At 37.7% G+C, this 22,048-nt stretch overlaps 1 protein-coding gene across 1 annotated transcript; it reads left to right on the top strand.

Annotated features, from left to right (window-relative positions):
* The first annotated feature begins 242 nt into the window (after positions 1 to 242).
* On the top strand, positions 243 to 20,953 carry SiaT (Sialyltransferase). Its single transcript, XM_065233509.1, has 6 exons — positions 243 to 508; positions 19,143 to 19,299; positions 19,400 to 20,120; positions 20,177 to 20,349; positions 20,414 to 20,511; positions 20,573 to 20,953. The coding sequence occupies exons 2-6, from the start codon at positions 19,206 to 19,208 to the stop codon at positions 20,711 to 20,713; spliced, it is 1,227 nt and encodes a 408-aa protein (XP_065089581.1). The 5' UTR covers positions 243 to 508; positions 19,143 to 19,205; the 3' UTR covers positions 20,714 to 20,953.
* Positions 20,954 to 22,048: the final 1,095 nt, after the last annotated feature.

Below are 22,048 nucleotides of genomic sequence, written 5' to 3'. Positions count from 1 at the left end.
CACACACGACAGATAGATCTATTTCGTCTGCTCTCATTCCGACCGTCTGCTTCGCCATGCTGTCAATCAACGAACGAACTGTCTCCTCCCGGTGCCGATGGGTTACCTAACTAGCAGACACTGCTGCGCAGGTGCGTGATAAATCCTCGACAGGACCTCGTGTGTAAATATCTTTCTTCCACATAACCGAGGGCCGTCTCGGTTTCATTCATCTCGCGAGTGTCATGACAACCGGAGGCACTACCGTGTGTCCCGTGGTGTCCGTGTGTCGGTTTTCCATTAAGGAGTGGATAAAGTCTGAGTGAGTCTGCGACGGATGTTCAAGTTCAAGTTATTCAGTGCAGGGTGCCAGGTGATTTTGGAATATGGACACATTAAACAGAGCGGTGCTATTCATTATGATTTGCAGTGAGTGTAATTGAGCGGAAATATGGGACTAGTTTCGAGGGTGTGCAAGAAAATTAATTAATGGGAGTTCCTGTTTACATGGACAAAGCATGAAATCACGGTAAGTAAACAAGTAGAACCTAAAAGCAAATGGAAAATAAGCTACATTTACGAAAGCAGAAAAGATAAAGGCATACCGGGCACTTAGCTAATCAATTTTTCGCAGTTGTTTAGGAATTTTGTGAAAACCGGGGGGAATCAGTACTTTAGTAACCTTAGATTTTACTGAATTTTCAAACAATTGAAAAATTGGTTAGTATAACTGGCTGTGAACACGCTAAACATATATCTCTTACATCCAATGTAAAGTTGGATTTATAACATTATCTGCATATGTTTCATACAACAAGTGTAATGGCAGTTCTTGCAATGGACTGCAGCGTACAAGCAAGTTTTTTTTTTCCAGAATGCATATTTTTGTACAAAACCTTCACGTGATAATTTTCTAGATTCAAAAAAAAAAAATCAAACTTTGCTTACTTTTTAGCCATTTGAATGAGAACCTCCCCTTAAGATATTTTAACTCAACTTAAGTTTTGGCAACTTTTGTTAAGTTTCTGCAACTTTTGTTAAGTTTCTGTAACTTTCCTGGATTTAATGAGACTGCTCTTTATTGTATGTATGTATGTATGTAATTAGCCACCATCTTAGCTTGGGTCTTGCCCTGTATGCGGCTCCACTCAACAGCAAGATCAAACTCCGTCATCATTCTGAATTCAACATACTGATGTATGAAGAGCCAAAAAGGGTTGGACGGGCCCGTAAGCAAAGGCACTTACGCAAAACCCGCGGCAATAAGAGAATCTCTTTCCAACAATATGATCCAACAAAAAGAATAACGAAATTCACAAAACATGTTAAGCTTTACACGGGATGGTTTGCTTAAGAAGAGCGCGTCAAATTCATTGCAACTGATGGAGTGAAATGTAACTATCTAAAATGACAGTACACTCCATCCCTCCACTCCATTATCCAGTTAAAACTTCAATGATGCCCTGATGCTCCCTCCTGTCCCAGTATTTATTGTAATTTACATTTTGAATTTATATATAGTCATGTAAATTATAATGTATATAAAATATGTAGTAAAATGAAAAATAAAATAAAAAATTAAGATGTTTTACACAATACAAATAACCTAGACAAAATGACATAATGCATCATGTTTTGAAAATATAATACTAAAGTATTGAATCAATAGACCGAAAATCGAGGTTATTTGGGCATGAGACATTATTTTTACAAGGATACTACCAAACCGACCTTCAAACGCACTGCCCACAAAAGCAGACACGTCCCATCGAAAATTCAATCGAGAAATGTATAAGAACAATCTTCAACTGGAACGTGCTCACCAAATCAATAAATCCAGGAGCGCATTGCCGATGTCGTCGAACGGCAAAAAAAGGGAACTCGGTGAGCAAATTTGTGATACGGAATTTTTACTGAAAACAATCGCGAATTTCACCACACCCAACTGCGAAACACGTTCAGAAGCACTTTTGGTACACTTCCGATATCAATTTCGTTCGAAAACACGTAATTTTTTATTTTTTTGCAAAAATAGTTGCAAGTGAACCAACATCAACACCGATCGTGCCGAGCTCTTTCACGCACCTTGCAGCGCGTACATAAACTGAAATTAAACATTATCACTCGCGATGCCACAAATATCTGGTCCGGGAAAAAAAATCAAACAACGCAGAAAGCGCCAAATCTTCTGATGCTTGCAAACATGATGAATCACGTTTTCTTTCTCGATTTTTAAACTTCCCAGAAAGTGAGAAAACCACCAATCACACACGTATAACCGTCCGGGAGGCAGAGTGCCAGCGCTAATCCGGCAAATGCAGCTGAAAACTATGAAAGCGAACGCACGCACAAAACAGAGAACAAACTTAAAACACAGCCGTATCCAAAAGGGTTCCGTGCGCGACTCTGTTCAGAAAAGTTCGCAGAATTTTAGATAAACTCACAGAACTTCAGGGAAGATTACATAAATTTAAAGATGGTACATCTTAAGAAATATTTTCAGTACTTCAGGGCAGTTCACAGAGCTTTAGGCAAATTGGCAGAACTTTAGGGAAAAATACTGAATTTCAGGGAAGTTTGTTGATCCTCAGAGAAATTTGCAGAACTTAAAGGAGGTCTTCAGATAAATTTTTATTGCTGCAGAAAAAATTGCAGAAATTCAGGGAAGTTTTGCAGACTTTCAGAGAAATTTTTAGTGCTTCAGGGTAATTCGAAGATCTTCAGAGAAATTCACAGAGCTTCTGGGAGTACACAGAACTTCAGGGAAGTTCGAAGATCGTCAAAGTAATTTGCAGATTTTTAGGGAAATTTAACATAACTTTAACATAACCTTAACTTAATCTTAATGAAATTTAATATATAACTTAAATTTTAACATATCTTTAACCTAACATCAACTTATCATATCTTTCACTTAACTTAAGCTTTAACATAACTATAACTAAACTTCAACATAACTTTAACTAAACTTTAACATAACCTTAAATCAATTTTAACTTAAATTTAACATAACTTTAACCTAAAATTAACTGAACTTAAACTTAACATAAGCATTAACATAACTCTAAATTATTTTAACATAACTTTAACTTAATTTTAACTTAACTTTCACATAACTTTACCTTGAACATTACTTTAACTTTAACTTAACTTAAACTTAACTTGAGCATAACATAACATAACTTTAACTTATCTTTAACATAACTTTAAGATAACGTTAACTTAACTTAACTTTAGCTTAACTTAGTTTAACTTATCATTAACTTTAACTTTACTTTAACTTAACTTTAACTTAGTGTTAACCTAACTTTAACTTAACTATAACTTAACTTTAATTTAACTTTAACTTAACTTTAACTTAGTGTTAACCTTACTTTAACTTAACTATAATTTAACTTAACCTTATTTTTAACTTAAATTTAACATAACTTTAACTTAACTATAATGTAATATTAACTTAACATATCTTTAACTTGACTTTAACTTTAAAATAACTTTATCTTAACTTTAACGTTACTTTAACTTAACTTGAACTTAACTTTAAAATAACCTTAAATTAATTTTAACTTAAATTTAACACAACTTTAACCTGACATTAACATAACTTTAATTAACTTTAAATTTTATCTTAAATTTAAAATAACTTTAACATTTACACAACTTGAACTTAACTATAACCTTAAATTAACTAAACAGATCTTTAACTTAACTTAACTTAACCTTTATAATAACTTTAACTTAACATTAACATAACTTTAACTTTACTTGAACTAAAGTTTAACATAACCTCAACCTAACATTAACTGAACTTTACTTTAAATTTTGTCCTAAATTTAAAATAACTTTAACATTAACATAACTTGAACTTAACTATAACCTAACATTAACTTAACATATCTCTAACTTAACTTAAACTAAACTTTAACATAACCTTTACGTAATTTTAACTTAAATTCAACATAACTTTATCCTAACATTAACTTAACTTTAACATAACATAAGCATAAACATGACTCTAAATTAATTTTGACATAACTTTAACTCAATTTTATCTTAGCTTTCACATAACTTTACCTTGAACATTACTTTAACTTTAAAATAATAATGAAACTGCTCTTTATTTTTCATTTAATTTTTATAAATTTTTCTGAAATCTATCGAATTGCCCTGAAGCTATCGGAACTTATCTGAAAGATCTTAACACTTGCCCGTAGTTCTGGACGTTCTTGAACTTTTAGCGCCTACTGTGAAGTTTTCTAAAACTCCAATATATTTTCATTCTTGAAGGATCCCTCATTTTTTCTGAAGCTAATGGAACTAACATAAAGTTTAAAAAAAAAATTCTGAAGTTCTCTGAACTTCATTAAAATTCTTGCAATTTTTCAGACTTGCATGGTCTCCCAACATCTTTAATGTTTTCTCGACTTTGCTTTTGGAAAATCTGAAAAGTCGCTACATTTGTTTTCTGAAGTTAACTATTTTTAACTATTTTGGTCAGCAGCGCCGGTGGTGTGGTGGTAAGCGTGATTACTTCTCACCCCAGCAGGCCAGGGTTCAATTCCAGTCGGGATGTTCTGAGGCATAACATTTCTGATCACGCCTTCCTTCGGAAGGGAAGTAAAAGCCGTTGATATCCGGTTCTTGAGTTGATAAGTCGATAGGTAGAGTCCAGGTGTGGGAGCTGTCTCCCTGGCGTCGGTAGCATTGGTGCGCAGCACGGAAAACAACATCGACAGAAAACAAATCAAGTAAAAAAAAACAATTTTGGTCGTTCGTAAAGGCGCGCTCGCACATCACTGAAGAAATGCAATATTCTGTCTTAATATTTTAGGAACGAGTTCAATGGCTTTTCCGCTTCGTCAACTCAAATTAGTGCAGCTATCAGAGATGCTCCCAGCGATGTGCTAAAATTTAACATTTTCAACTATTACTCTTGAATTCGTCGAATCTGCAATTGGGAATCTAAAATTTTCTCATGCTATTGGTTTTGATGGAATCTCTTCTTGCGTACTGAAGAAATACTCAACTGAACTCATCATTCCTTTATCAAAGTTGTTCAACATTTTGCTGCAGCAGAGTGAGTTTACAACCGGCTGGAAATCTTCATTCATGATCCCGATTTTCAAGAAAGGAAACAGACGAAAGGCTTAAAATAGCCGAGGGGTCAACTTCACTTTACCTCTTCTCTTAAGTCTCAACAAACCTTGCTCCTTTCATTTCATCGTGCCTAAGGAATGAGGAAGCAGGATCACAGGTAGACACTGTGTACACGGATCAAAAAGCTGCTTGTGACTGGGTTGAGCACGCCATACTTTTGGCAAAACTTGATAAGCTTGGCGAGTTGGATGGCTTCATTCGTTGGTTTAAATCCTGCGTGAAAATTGGGTCAGATCTTTCGGACTATTTCACAAGCATGTTGGGCGTTCCTCGAGGTAGCATCTTGGGACCGGTACTATTTTCGATTTTCATAAACGAGATTGGATTGATCCTACCAATTGACAGCCAGTCGTTTTATGCAGACGATGTCAAGATTTACGTGGTCGTGCGATATTTCGCTGGCTGCTTGCGACTGCAACACCTGATCGATAGTTGAAACCAATTGCATTTGATTATACGATTGATAACCAGCCTCTGCAGTTCATGACCTTGGAATTACGCTTGACACTGCTTTAACATTAAAAGCACCATAACTCGGACATAATTGCCAAAGCTAACAGACAACTCGGGTTCATCTTTAAGATCTCTGACGAGTTTCGTGATCCTGCCTACCTGAAAGCTCTACTACCAACCGGTCGAAACTAACGATTCTAAATTGGCTCACTACTTGACTAGTCTATTGGTCCCAAGAAAATCGATTAACGTACCCCATTCTAGTCGAAATTCTACTACTACACTATGTTTGTTTTGATTCGCTATGAAAGTTCGGCAGATAAAATGAGGGGTTCGTGGATTTTCCGTTGTTTTGAGGGGGGCATCGATTAGCTTGGGACCAAAGATAGTACCAGAGCTGAGCCAAAAAGTTGAGCACGTTTCTTCGGAACCTACTAGTCTTAGAGTTACCTCTTTGCTGCTACTGCTCTCTCGTGCGATATATACTGGTATTTGGCGCGGTGATATGGTACCCGTATCAAGCAGTTTTGGATAGCGTGGATAGAATTTGTTCAGAAGAAATTCGTTCGTAACGCCCCACAGAGGAGTAGCTGGAACAAAAACCTGGCCAAAATTATATTCACTGGTTTTGAGCAATTTTCTGCTAATATATATTAAAATATTTTATAATAATAGGTTTTTAGACTTCTGTTAACTTTAAATTTTAAAATCCATCTACTTAGCAGTGCATATCTGGCCTTTCATCATCCATAATGGGTTTTGAAAGTAGGATTTTTTTATTCTTCTGCTTAATATAAGGATTATTCAACAAAAAAGAGTAAAGAAATTAGCCAAGAATCATTGCCCTGAAAAAAATAATAAAAAAATAACGAAAGTTTTAATAACATAACTTGCGATTTCTTACGTTCGATTAGTTAGAATCTTTGTATTGAATATTGAGTAGTTTGCAGTTACCGTGCACACATTCTGCTTTATTTTCATTCGTTATCGCCAGCTATAGATCAGTGCACGGTCCCTAACCTCACTTTTTGCTCCCTATCATTTTGCTTCTGAGTAAAAAAGATAGCAACGAATGGGAGCCAAAACAAACCACCCAAAACTGTCAAAACTTACGGGTGAGAGAAGAGTGCGGCAAATCTTCGTGAACTGATCAATAGAGATTAGTGACGTTTAACGCATGCACACTAGCGGGAGCAACGCCGTGTAAAGTTGTTTATTATTTTCGTCTGGCTAACCTAAAAAAATGTATGAAAGTAGATCTGTCAAAATGAGTTTGACATCGATTTGTTATGCATTTTCCTCGGATATTCACTAACATACTCTCACATATCGCACCAATACAACCGGACATGAAAATCTCTATGACGCTCTGCTAGTTTAGCTTAAACAAACCTATGTGTATGTAAAATCGAATAGGTAAATGTGTGTGTGTGTGTATGAGAGAGTATTACAACCAAATGGCACTCGCTAATTTTCAAAATTTACAGTTTCTACATGAAAAGTGAAATACTTTATGGGGTAAACGGTCTGTGATAAACATTGAATTACAAGGCTAAGCAAGCTTACTCAAACCTTAAATTATAAAAAATAAACATGGTTTTTCTAGCGTTACACTCCTTTAAGCTAGTACATCAATTGAGGTACTAGATTTAAAAACTTAGTAACATTAGTAAAATGATGCTGGTCATGGGTATCAAACCGGGAGTAGTTTACTGAAGTGTAATTTTAATCTAGTAACAAAATTGATGTAATAGATTAAAGAAGGACAGAATTATTACTCGGTAAGTTTGTCATAGGTATCTGCAGAAAACCGTTGTGCTACGGAAGTTTTCTAGAAGTATGACCTTATAAAGGGATAAAATTTTGCCTCGAAATTATGCAAAACATGCCATTTTCAAATGGCTCGCAATCGCCAATCCGGACGACTCCGGACGAGATTCCAATGTCAATGTGTTCATAATAACGTGAATTTTCATTCGTCTATAGATTATATGATCTGATCGCGCAAGATTCTACAACTTTTTCAAGTCTGAAACAGCACAAAAAAACATATAAAATACATTTTTTTCATATTGTTGAAAAAATAAGACATTATTTAAATTTAAAGGTTTTTATCTCATAACTTGTTAGAAAAGATCCCAAAGTATCCATTTTATTATAACACTTAACTCTTGTTCAAATTGTTTATATCTGGTAGGCGTAATTATTACATGGTTACTTTTTCGAAAACAAGAAGCTTCGAATTTCTTCAGTTTTTGAACACGTCTCAAAATTTGTAAACAAAATGTAACGTTTTTATTCCGTTGCCACTTTATGCTGCATATATTGAAATATATATAAAAAATATAGAAGCATGAAAAATCAAGAAAATCTTGTTTTCTTATTTTGGCCAGGTTTTTGTTCCAGTTACTCCTCTGTGGCCCTTCGAATGATCCAGTGAACCTTCCACCCTATGCGGATCGTTGTCTTCTCCTGAATCTTGAAACTCTAAAACATAGGCGAATAGTTAGCCAGGCAGTATTTACGGCAAAAGTGTTACTGGGCGAAACCGACTCTTCCAGAATTTTGGCTGAATTAGAAACCTACGCTCCTGAGCGAGTTTTTCGAAATAGGAATTTCTTACATCTAGGACTCCGTGCTACGAATAACGGCCTACATGATATAATACTCTTCATTAAATCACGATTTATTGAATTCTACACATTGTTTGACTTCAACTATACAGCTGAAAAACATTGTTAACTGTTAAAAGATATCTGTCCAACGATAAGAAATTATAACAGAATTAAAAGGAAATAAATCAACCCACTCAAAAGCTCTAAATTGTTAACTGCTTTCGGGGAAGTCATTTTATTTAAATAGCTCCTTTAATCCAGGCTTGAACGATCATCTTCCACCACCATGCTCGTTAATAGCACTCTAACCACCCCTAATCTCATTTGCAATATAAGGTTTTATAGGGCTTTAAAACTCTATATCAGACGAATATCAGCATTATATTGCAAAAAGGGCGATTAGTGGGCTTGTTGGTTACCTGCGCTGTGGCCTTAAAGCGGCCGTTTTTGCTTAATGAGCAGAAGATCACAGAGTAGAACTCAAGCCCCTTTGCATTACTGAGTTGATAGGGTCGCGTCGTTTGCATCATGCTTTAAAAGATCGCATGGCTTTCCAAATGAATCCAGATCCTCCTTCCCAATAACAAAACATCCTTACCGTGTCAACCGTGAAGATGCAGAGGTATACTCGATCTATAGTAACAACGAGTGTCGAACGAGTGGTGTAACAAAAGCCTCGTGCAACTAAACGCTCAAAAATGTAAATCAATAGCTTTTAGTAGAAAAAGAAACAAACATCAAAATACAATTGTATTAGGAAACCAGGCAGTAGAAAAATGCTTGGCTTATTTATTTCATGACCCGTATAGCACTGTTTATTTCAAATGTTGGATCAATTCTTGAATATTGCAGCATAGTTTGGTCACCTTTTTCATTCACGCATGAGGAACGATTAGAATCAGTGCAAAAGCAATTCTTATTATTTGCTTTTCGTAAATTAGGTTGGACAAGATTTCCTCTTCCATCTTATGAAGCACGCTGTATGCTCATCAACATTCAAACATTGAAAGCGCATCGTGAATTTGCAATGGTTTCGTTAGTGAACGATATAGTATCACATTGAATTGGCTCAGTAGAACTGTTATCAAAGCTTAATTTTTATATACCTTCTCGGCATCTGCGAACTCGAAATATATTTACTACAAATCACTATCGCACAAATTATGCCAAATTTGGTCCACTTAATCCAATTATGACTGCTTACAATAAACATAGTGAAACTATTGATTTTATAATGACAAAACTAGATTAAAGCAGTACTTTAATTCATAATTTTAACACATGACTTGTAACTTGTAAAAAAACGGTCTACATCTGATTGACGACAATAAATAGATAAATCCCGTCCCTCCCGATGACCGTACTCGATGATGAAGTACTGATTCACCGGAGTTTGCACACTGAAAATGGATTGAGAATCCCAATTATGGTTCTTTGCGAAAATTTCACTGGTTCTGGTCAATCATGGAGTAGCAACTACGAAATGTATGGTCGTCTATGCTCATGCTTATGCTCTCATTAAGCTAATGATTTCTCACTAAGTGATTAATTCTTACAATTAATTATGCCTGGTCCAAGACCGAGCAAAGACTGACCATTCCAAGTCCTGGGCTTAGTACTGTAACAATGTTACAAGTACACAAGCAATAAAAAAAATCAACAAGGGATAAATAAAATTAAATGCATGTAATACTTTCTCCGTGTAGCAAACTCGCGTTCCGCGTCTCTGATCCCTTCTCGTTGCAATTCCACAGTAGAGGCTTAATTGAGATCTTTTAATCTGTGCGTTTGAAAACGGATACACGCGAAAAACGACGAAGAATAACGATCTCGGGAATCGTCGGAATATTCGGGGTAAAGGCCCATGAGTTTTGCAATACATAGTCGAGCTCACAACAGCTGAGCTGAGGCATACAACATAGCCAGTCCTAAAACCGCACTCTCATTGACGGGAATCATCCACGTGGTCCGGGTATCCCAACCGTCCTTCGCATCGCTTTATTCACCACAAGCGGTTTCGCATATTTTCCGTCAGGTGAAAAACCAAGCGTTGAGCTCGCCATTTGCCATTCGAGTAACGCCCTGTTGCGGCTAGTCACCGGCAGGTAGCCAAGTAGTCAAGTTCCAAGTATCAAACGTGTGAATTTCGTCGGAAAGTAGGTACACTTGCAGGAGGTCACGTGCACTACGTAGGACGACAAGGGAAGAGGATAAGGATCAGGGAGTTCAGGAACAGGATTAAAAGGATCAGGAAAGAGGAAGAACACAAGTAAGACCGAACCAAATTGTATAATTATACTAACCATACTATAAGAACATTTTCGAGTCGGTAGAATGTCTCTTTTTTTGGAAAATGTTTCGCTTAATAAACATCAGGATCGGTAGTTAGTGTGTACGCATTCTTGACGAGTCTTAAGTTTGGTAGAGAGATTGGCAAATCAAAGTTGGTACTCGTGGAGAATAGACGAACTATGAAAGTGATGATGGTTTCAAAATTTTCCACGGAGAGCTATACGAGTGCAATCTTAAAATGCTGTTATTTTGAAAATGGAGCATTGTATTTCAATCTGGTTGTTGCTACAGTTGTAGAAAAGGTGAAATCTATGCATACACATCAAAATCTGAAAAAAAAAATATTTTTTCTATATTATATATCTATTGAGTAGTCCTTAAGTTTTCTACTAACGTAGCATTAACCAGATTTAAATAAAATGCTCCATTTGCAAAATAAAGGCATTTTAAGATTGAACTCGTATACCTCACCGTGTAAAATTTTTAAACCATCATCACTTTCATAGTTCATCTATTCTCCATGAGTGCCAACATTGATTTGCCAATATCGTTCGTTGAAGTTTTTGGTTTCGGAACGAGTAGAATAGGCTCTTGGTAGGCAAACCTTCAAAGGAAACCTTCCTACCCTGGAAGTTGAATTGGTTTGGTAGGTCCATTCTTCGTTGGTGTTTGGGTGTAGAAGTTTCGGCCGTCTGTTAAGGCAACAATAAAGGACTCGCCCTGCGATTTCGCAGTCGGGTACGGGGTTCTTTGTAGAGAAATGTGCTCCTTCGCGGCAATATAAAGCTTGCCTGGCGCTTAAGCGGAGGTTGTATTGCATTCGAGATTTAACCCTCCCATTTCCCGTTACAGTACAAATCGGGGAATTTTTGGTTTTTAACAAGCAAATGAATAGTTTCGTTCCGTTTCCCATACATTTTCTCATACAAACTTTATAAACCTCCCACTGGGTAGTTGTAGTCAAATCCGTTCAAATTTACAGTTGTTGCAGACCTCAATGCAGATCGATAGAACAGTGGGTGGATGGGCCCTAGCAGCACACTTGTCATTTAACAGTTGTGGTTACTTGTATACACCTTTTTTCAGTCACAATCAAGTTGAAGCAACCTATTTTGATAGATGTGTGTTGCTTGGGGGGCTGTGATCCATCATACAAACATGATCCACTCTTATCGTCAATATGTAGGTCTTAATGAGTGCTCGGAGCCGTGTTGGTCACACCTGGTGGAGAAGTGGCCAAAATCTGCTTTAAAATAATACAACATGCGACACATCAAATCAAATTATGACCAAGGATAAAGAGGTCTCAAATTGACATAATTCATAAATTGTCTGACTTCTACTTATGAACAAGAGTTGAGCGTTTACATTCGTAAGAACGACCAAATCGCACCGTACGTATTTAAAGACAAGACTTGATTTGATTGTTAACTCGGCTGTCGACAGAAGCAGACCACTCTCAATGTGTGTTACGCGATCGTCTGTTTACTCGGCAGCTACCATTGTGTGGTCCTCCTCATCGTTCTTCATCAGCAGTTCTTTCAGCCGATGCGTCGTCGACTTAGGAAAGCAACCGTTTCATGATGAATGTGTGAGTGCTGTCCACGTTTTGCGTCCATTGCTGCAATGGAAGCGCTCTGACCCCCGTTGGCGAATCTGCCATACAAAGAAACCACTGGAAGCGGCTCCCGTTCTGGTGGAGGAGGCTTATTGGATAGCGGATGATAAAATGTGTATTGTGTTGTACCTTTTGACTATAGCTTTAAAATGTATTGTTTAGTTCAGACCTCAATAAAAATGGTAATGTTACTTGGGCTGTCATGGCGGTTACTCATGGTTGCTCTATGAGTAACCAACTCCGAACACCTATTTGTTATTTTTTATTAAAACTGACTGGGTGCCGAAATATCGATCTACATGATGCGCCCATCCATTTCTTTTCACTAGACGCTCTCGAAGTGATAAAACATGACTCCACTCCTAGCGATAAAAACAAATGCTGGAAAAAAAAATCCGCCAAATTAAAAATAAGTGTGTACATGTAAATTGCATTCGAAAGCTTAATCTAAACATTTAAATATATTTAAGGCATTTCAACGTGTGAATGTATCAACCTCCGTTGCTGACGTGAAACATATCAGAGAACTTCATGACATTTTCAATAAATTCAGAAAAATTCCAGGAGCATTTTAAAAGCTCTGAGAAGTTAAGGGAACTCCCGAAATAATCAGGGAAGTTGCTCTTTAGATCAATTTTGGAAACTTCAGTTCCAAAAACTTTAGCAAAATCCGAAACATTCAAAGACTATTCAAAAACTTACTTAAGGTTCCGAAAACTGCAAGAAAGTCCAGAACTATGGGGAAGTTTAAAGATCCATTGAGGCATTGATGTCAAAGTCAAATAGGTCAGAGGCTTCGTTGAATTGATGAATCATGGCGACTAAGGAACTGTTTGCAGCATAGTTGGTTGCATGTACTACTTCATGTAGCAAGGTTCTCGGACGGAGTGTTCGGGCAGGAGCATACAGATTAATTTTGGCCAGTAACTCAGGAACATCATATTGTGCGAGTAAAACTTTAGCAACGAAGACGACCTGCGATATGTTTCGTCGCTTAGCAAGAGTATCCAAACCCAGTAAACGACAGCGGTCAGCATACGGTGGTAAATTCAGCGGGTCACTCCATGGAAGATAGCGCAGTGCGTATCTGACGAATTTGCGTTGAACAGCTTCGAATCGTCCACTCCATACAGCTTGGTAGGGATTCCAGACAACACACGCGAATTCCAGTAGTGAGCGTACCAATGAACAGTAAAGGGCTTTAAAACACAGAAGATCACGAAATTCCTTAGATATCTTGAACATGAATCCAAGCTGACGATTAGCTTTGTCGATCGTGGTTGAGAAGTGGCGAGTGTATGTGAGATTTTCATCCAACATGACACCGAGGTCTTTAACGTGATCGACACGTTGAACTGCAGTCCCAGCAACGTTATAATCAAACAAAACGGCAGTCCTAGTTCGACGGAAACTAATTACGCAGCACTTTGAGACACACAGGACCATAAAATTACGTTCACACCAATCATTAAAGATTTCAAGAAGGTTTTGTAGTTCTAAACAGTCGGCATAGCCTCGAATGACTAGATAAATCTTCAAGTCATCGGCAAAAAACAATTTACCTCCACGTAGTAGAATAAACGTTACATCGTTCACAAATAAAGAGAAGAGCAGTGGTCCCAAAGTGTTACCCTGTGGAACTCCTGATCTATTCGAGAAACAGTACGATGAGTAGTTTCCAATGCATACAGTAACTTCACGTTGCACGAGGTACGATCTAAGCCAGCTGCAGAAGGAAACAGAACATCCAATTTTTTTCAAGCTTTGCTAGCAGAACGTCGTGCACAACTCTATCAAACGCAGCTTTAAGATCAGTGTAGATGGCATCCACTTGAAGTTTCTTGCATACATTTGCCATACAGAACGACGTAAAGCTGTCCCTCGGGTGAGAGGTAATCACGCTTACCACTACACCACTGGCGCCGCTTTTGCAGATTCTTTAATTCCAAGATAATATCATAAACTTAGATGAAGATCAGAGAATTTCAGGACAGTTCCATTAACATCAAGCAAATTGCAGGAGGTTCACAAGCACTTTAAGTAAGTTCTGAGAGCTTCAATAAAATTCTTAGAACTTCAGAGCAGTTCCATGAATGTCCGGAAAATTGAGGACACGCGAGAGAAATTCCGATAACTTCAGGAAAATTTTAAGAACTTCAGACCCGTTCAATGAACTTCAGAATTTTTTTATGAACTTTAGAGATGTTCAAAGAACATAGTCATAGTCAAGTTCTTAGAGTTCCATGAGCTTCAGAACTTATAGGAAATTTTAAAACTTTTACTTTCCATTAGCATCTGACAATTTGCGCGAAATTTCAAGAAGTTTTGAGAATTCCAAGAAGTTCAAGGAAATTCGAAAAACTTTTGGGTGTCTCAATTTTTACCAGCTTCAGTAGCAGCATAGGTAGCTCCATTTACTTGCTGAATATTGTGAGCATCAACTAAAGATGAAGTATTTGAAGCAGTGGAGCTGTTTGTACCTACGGCTACGAATGTAGAACGTACCTGGTCGGGAACGTGGAGCGTGTCCTACCTGACGCTAAGAACGAGATTGTAGGATCACTTTGCGAGTCTTACGTTCCCAAAAATTGGATTTGTGGTTTCCACCACAATTTGAATATTTAAAGTTCTTAGAATCTTCCATCACAAGATAGTTGAACAGAAGTTCAGTTTTGGTGTCCTTATGGTTGATTATCAGTAAGATACTTGAGAAGACGTTTGAATCCGGCCAAGGTTTCAGCCAATACACGGAAATTTGAAGTGAAAACTCGAATTTAACGAAGTTCAAAAGTACCGTGAGAAGAGCATGGAAATTGGAAGTGGTTATCACAATAGAGGGGACCTTTCCGTTCTAGGAATTCATCCGGGAATTTTTAATGGAATATTGCCTGGATGATGGATCATTCTCGTCAACCGTGATCATATCAAATTGATTGCTCAAATAAATTTCATCAATAGTTGGATCAAGAGGTTCCCCTTTTCTTTTGCGATTAGGCACCATGGGGACAGAAGAATGTTTCTCTAAATTGACATTGGAGCAGATTCCAAGAAGGATCAAAGAGAAATTTTCCATTTCGATGTCCAAGCAGGATTCCCTCGGGTAGGGTTCAAACAAGGATCGAAGAGGAATAATTGAGCAATAACAATTTGCCGGTAATATTGAGCACGGAAGGTGCTGTTTAAATTTGTTGTAGCTTTAGGTAACAGTAACACTTCCTTCAGCAAAAAGCAAATAGATTCACACGGCTATAGAGCTCGATGTGGACTTATTATGTAGTTTAGTTCTTTTTTATAGTAAGAGCTGCTTGGGTGAGTTATGATGATAGCAAGCAACGATGTCCTAGTAATAAAATTTCTGATCAGAAATGATTTGATTCACACAAAATTGATCACATTGTCATGTGATGATAACTTTATTTTTGTTCGAATGTTGTTCTATCTTTTGTAGTATGTGAGAGATACGACGTTAGAGCGAGTGTATCAAAAAACGTCTTTATATTCAATCGCTGGTCTTGCAAACTTAAGAAAAGTGTCAGAAACTTCACATCAGTTCCGATAAATTCAAGAAACCGCAAAAACGTAGGGAAGTTAAGATATCTTACAGAAAGCTTCATTAGTTTCAGGGCAACTGTTCGAGAAAACTCAGAGATATCCAGAGAACTTAAGAAAAATCAAGAAAACATCAGAGAAGTCCTGAGAAAAAAACAGGAAAACTTTAAAAACTTTAGTCGCTTCATCTTCATTAAGAAGATCTTCGAATTTCAGCAAAGATCAGATATCTACCGAAAATTAATATTATTATTTAGCTTTATTTAGGAGGCTTTCAGCCTTAGGCTGGTTCGCCTCCAACTCTACCGAAAATTTTAGAAACCTTTATTCATATTTTAAGAACTTTACAGATGTCCGGATTTTCCCAGAGAAGTTTAAAGATTTTTAAGACAGTTCCAGGGCAGTTCCCGGAACTTTCGGAGAATTTTGTGAAATTCAGGGTAGCTTCGAGAAGATTAGGAAAGATCAGAGAACCTGAGTATTATTTATTTAGTTTCAAGGAAATTGCAGGAAATGTATAGAAGTTCAAAGAATCACAGGGAATCTCCGGAACTTCAGCAATGTTCTGAGATATTCAGGGAAGTCCACAGAGATTCAGATAATTATAAAGATTCTGATTAATTCCCATTAGTTAATTGCAGGAACTTAAAAGAAGTACCAAGAATTATGAAACATCCCTCGAAGTTCAGGAATGTTGCAAAAAATTCTGGAAATTTTCAGGGTCTTCAGGGATGGTCCATAATTATCGGGAAAATTATAAGAGAAGTTCCGAGAACTTCTGGAAAACTGAGGAAACTTCAGATAATTTCAGAGATTTCAACGGAGGTTCCATGAACTTCAAGGAAGTATCGAAAACTGCAGGAAGGCTGTGGGAACATTTCAGGTTCGGACCTCTTCTAGGCAATTCCAATTCAAGAGCCACATGTGAAAAGGTCATACAAGCTTTTTGTAAATAAATCGTTGTAGACCCTTTTCTCGCCTACAGAGGGTCGCCCACACAAACCAACAACATCATCGGGAAGGGAAAAGTTTCACCATAAATTTCAGAAAAGTCTTGATTTGCTAGAATCTAGGGTTGTTGATCCATCGTTCAACACGGTCAATTTTGTATGGAGAGCTGAGCTGATAGCAAACAAGGGGCTGTTCATAAACAACGGAGACAGTTTAGAGGGAGGGGAGGTTGGCTATTATCCACGGCCGATACAAATTTAAAAAAATGTATGGACAATTGTCTACGCAGGGGGAGGGGGTCATGAATCCCAAAAAACGGCCCACGTAGTTAATGAACAGCCTCCAAAATTACCCGTACCCTTGTTTTAAAAGTGGAATCTAAACTGTGTGTACACTGATAGGCAAAATAAAGTTCCCCCTCATCTTTTTTTTTTATTTCTCTCATTTATTTGGTTCAAATTAGAGTAAACACACTACAGTCTCTTTTGATATCTTTTTTTATATTTTTAAAACTTTCACTTATGCAATACTAAAAGAAACGTTTTAATTAAAGGAAACAAAAAATAATTTGCGTTGAAGTAAAAAAATAAAACAGCGAAAAAAAGTGCCCACTTAATTTTGGCTCAAGAAAAGATAAATTGATGTAAAAGAAAAGCATTTTAATAATTAAAATGTCCTCCTTTGACCTTCAGGCTCTTCCCAGGCGCGCTTCAGGGCTTCAGAATAGTTATTTTTGTCAACCCTGGCATCGAGAATCACCCACAAATTCTCAATTGGGTTGAGGTCCAGACTTTTTGGAGGCCATTCCAGTGGTTTTTTTTCAGACAATACCGCAAGAAAGACTTGGTCTTCTTGGTAGTATGCTTCGGGTCGTTTCTCTGCTGAAATACGAACTTCTCTTCAAGACCCGTCTGGATCATTTTCCCGCAAGATGTTGATGTAGGAATCTGCCTTCGTTATCTCGTCAATTGGCTTTTCACTCCATTCCACGAAAAACACCCCCAGGCTATCACATTTCCTCCTCCATGCTTAAGTTTGCTAAAGAGCATGCTGATAAGCCCCTTGGGTTCTGGAAAACGGTTCTCTGGACGGACGAATCAAAATTGGAGCTATTTAACCGAAAACGGTGGGTTTGTTTTTGATGCAGCTCAAGTGAGGAGCTTCAGGCGCACCACATCCGCCTGAAGCTCCTCACTTGAGCTGCATCAAAAACAAACCCACCGTTTTCGGTTAAATAGCTCCAATTTTGATTCGTCCATCCAGAGAACCATTTTCCAGAACTCAAGGGGCTTATCAGCATGCTCCTTAGCAAACTTAAGCCGTTTGACTTTGTTTGCCTTGCTGATAAATGGGCGCTTCCGGGCAACTTTGCTATTCAACCCCTGTGCTACGAGACGGCGATGAACAGTTCGATCGGAAACTGATAGCTGAAGGGTTTCCTGGATCTTGCGGACAGTTACCTTCGGGTTCTTCTTTACTTTGCCCATCTTGGTGTCCGTTCTCGCATCAGTTTTGCGCTTCCTGCCTCTACCAGGGAGATCCACCCTGATCCGAACGTTTTTAGGTTCAGAGGAATTTTCCCAGTCGATGTACTATACCTCCTAGCGACAGCCCGGTGCAATTCACCGTTTTGCACATCACGAACCACCAATTTTCGGATACACAAGGGAATTGCTTTCGAAATCACTGCGTTCTCCATTTTTTTTTTCAACTGAATCAAATTCGATCACTGAACAAATGCACCAGGTCGAGCCGTTTGCTTCAAAACATGTCAAAATATTAAAACATAAACAATCAAGGGGTTTTCCGATGGAAACTTATCGAAAACATATCGACTTTTGAAGTGGGCACTTTATGTTGTAACTGTTTCTTTTTTCAAAACAAATTGTTTTTTTTTTCAGTATTTCAGAAGTGAAACTTTAAAAGAATATAGAAAATAATATTTAAAAAAAGACTAGAGTGTGTTTACTTTAATTTGTACCCAATATATGAGAGAAATTCAAAAAATGATGAGGTGGGTACTTTGTTTTGCTTATCAGTGAATATTCCTTAATAAAAAAATAAGCATACAAGAACAACAACCCAAATGATTGAACTATTCCACAAATGGTTTGGATGATACCCCAAACACGTCGTTAGAGAAATTAATCATAACATTTTTATTAGGGTTGCGAAATGAGAATTAAAGCCGATGAATAAAGGGGGCGCATATATAAAAAATTAGTGAGTAATTTTCTGCCAGTGATTTTAGAAAACTGGACTAACAAATAACTTTTTTTTCTATTTTTTAATGAAAGTCCCACAAAAATCACAAAACGTTGATAAACTTCGAAGTTTGAGTCGCGAAAAGATCGAAAATTATTCCATAGAAGCCATAGAAAAAAAAATCATCATGAACGTTTTGTTCAGCTTGCTATTTCAACGAATGGCCGCAATAGTGACTCAAAAATTAGATACGACTTATGGTTACGATTTATTTTCAGGTTGTTTTGATTGTCATTAATAAAAAAAATCTCTTTTTGTTTTAGAGTGTACATGCCATAATCGCTATAATACATTAGCAAGGGCACCAACCTGCGTCGCGCTGAACGATGTTGCGCGACGTTATAAATGCAACATGTTGCTTGCTACTTGTTGCTTGTTTCTGCGCCACTTCGCATTCTTCTAGGTCATATCGTGCGCCAGGTGAGTAACAGTCAACAAAGAGTGATATGTTGAATGAAATGAACCATCACCTATCGTAAGAATCAACAAACTATTTCCTTTTCTTATCGTTCTGATGTAGGCAAAAATCACCTTCTCGATAAGCGTAGCGTGTTCCAGTTCAAACACAATGCCAGCGAACGTCAGCTGAAGATGGGCGTGGAAAAACCGTCTGTAATAAATGACGAGCGGGATGCCCCCAGGACCAGACCACAATTGCGTCCTTCGAAAAATCACAACGTTGCATTCGATCCGGCAAAGTATATTTGCATGGATCAAAACGTAACTGAGTGCGTCAACAAGACGCGTGTATTCAAGGCGAGGGTCCTCTCGGAATTCAGACGGGTCTTGAAGGAATCATTCGAGGAAAATAACTACTATCAAGTTCGTTACAGTAAGCCGATTCACAACGGTGAAAGCGAATTATGTAGACTGAAACGGGCAAATGTTAGAACCCTCTCATGGCGAGATCCACCCTTCAGTTGGAACGAAGTTGGTAGCTACTTCCCTTTGGATCCGCTGTTCAAAGAGAAGAATGCATCGTGTGCCATCATTGCCAGTGCGGGATCACTGAAGGGTTCGAAATTGGGTGATTTCATCGATGGTCACGACATCGTGATGCGGTTCAACCATGCCCCGACGACTGGTTTCGAGGATGATGTCGGTTCGAAGACAACCGTCCGTGTGGTGAACTCACAGGTAGTCACTAAGCCCGAATTTAAGCTACTTACTGCCAAGCTATTCCGCCATGTTTCTATCGCTGCCTGGGATCCTGGGAAGTTCAATCAGAGTCTAAATGAGTGGTATTTAGTTGGCATTTTATTTTGTGATTTTTGATTGTGAATTAACTGCTTTTTAGGACCAAAACTCCAGATTTCAACTTATTTGAAAATTTCAAAAAGTATCACGAGAAATATCCAGGGTCCAATTTTCACCTTGTAGATCCACGGAGCATCTGGCAAGCATGGATGGCTCTACAGGATAAAACTCATACTAAAATCATGCGAAATCCTCCGACATCGGGCTTCATTGGTTCGTGCACATGCAGGTTAAGATTTATGTTGAATAACTTTATTAGAGTCAATCCTTCTTCTAGGTCTAGGGCTACTTCTGCCTGCCTGTCGCTACATCAACATTATTGAATATATTCCCAGCAGCCGGATGAACGGTCTGTGTCATTACTATGATTCAGAGGTACCCTGAAAAGCTGCCAGTTCAATTCGACTTTCACTGATTTTGTCAATGTAATTTTCAGATCAACTCTGCATGCACATTTGGATCGTGGCACCCGTTGGCAGCGGAAAAGCTCTACGTTTGGCGAATGAACACTGCCAGTGAATTTACGACTTTTCAGCGGGGAGTGGTGCACGTTAGTTTGGACGGCGGTGATTGCTGAGATGAGCCATTACACACCGCGTCTGAGCACGTGAAAAGGGCGACTAGCAACTGTCGAGAGTCTGGGGTTGAAGATGGACGGATGATCGATGTCATGTAATTGATACGAGAGAATGCCAAGGACATACGTGATTTCCCTTTTAATCCAACTTCCCCTGAAGGGTGCCCACGACGAGTGGAGGGCAATTAGAGCTTACTATTAAGTAGTGATCAATCTGTAGGTGTTGGTATATTGGGCTGATGGGTGTAGATGGAATGATGCGACTCAATAAATTGTAATTGTAGATTCATGCCGTATAAGATTCGTGTCTGAGTTTTTTAATTTTATAAAATTTTGTGGGCACTTTACAATTCTTCTGGTGTTTTCTATTTCTTTTTTCAACCGGTAGCGGTGGTGGGGGTAAAATGGACACCTTAAGGATATTTATGTTGTCCCCGTTTTCGTTCGAAGCAATTCTAACTTTCGAACATCGTTCGTTCGAACGATGTTGTGCTATTCCTATTTTTGTACGAATGCGTTTTTTTGTCCGCTTGTCAAACGTCACTCAAAACTCGCGAATCGCGAGACAGGCAGGGGATAAAAACTTTGAATTTTTTTTGTAATCCCTAATAAAAATGTTATGGTTAATTTGCTTAACGACGTGTTCGGGGTTGATTGATTGATGTATCTTTATTAAGGAGGCTTTCAGCCTGAGGCTGGTTTGCCTCCAACGTGTTCGGGGTATCATCCAAACTATTTGTGGAATAGTTCAATAATTTGGGTTGTCGTTCGTGTACACAGATAAAAATTCTGAATTTTAATAGTGATGTAAACATTCATTCACGTAAACTTGTATTTCATTTCACGCAACCGAGCAACTTGTAAACAATGTTGTTTACAACAATGGGCTTTTGTATGCGATATTTGCTACATTGCATGAAATGTATCAGAACTTTACATGATATATAATGTAAACTTATATGATATGTGACGCTCCATTTATGTGCATCATACTGAACAGAAATTTACACTACTTTTTCGAACTGTTTATGGTATTTTTTTTAATTAAGGATGGCCTTAGTGTACAAAACAAATCTACAACCCAATTTTTGGTGTTTGATTGTAATAATTTTACTTTAAATTACGTGAAGTTAAAGATCTCATACGGAAATTAATTGAAAAATCATGCAATAAAAATATAATTAAGAAATAAAAATTTTAAAACTCGAAGTCTGAGAAATATGAAGGATCGAAACAATTAGAAAATTTTGGACAAAGGCATTTCTGTAACAGCTTACATAACAAATATTTATGTATTTAATTATGACTCCAAAACATTGCCATAGCCATAAACAG

This window comes from Ochlerotatus camptorhynchus, unplaced genomic scaffold, assembly GCF_037179485.1.
Source record: "Ochlerotatus camptorhynchus isolate MF236.1 unplaced genomic scaffold, CSIRO-AGI_Acam_v1.1 ptg000403l, whole genome shotgun sequence".
NCBI lineage: Eukaryota > Metazoa > Arthropoda > Insecta > Diptera > Culicidae > Ochlerotatus > Ochlerotatus camptorhynchus.
This window is presented reverse-complemented; position numbering and strand designations above follow the sequence as displayed.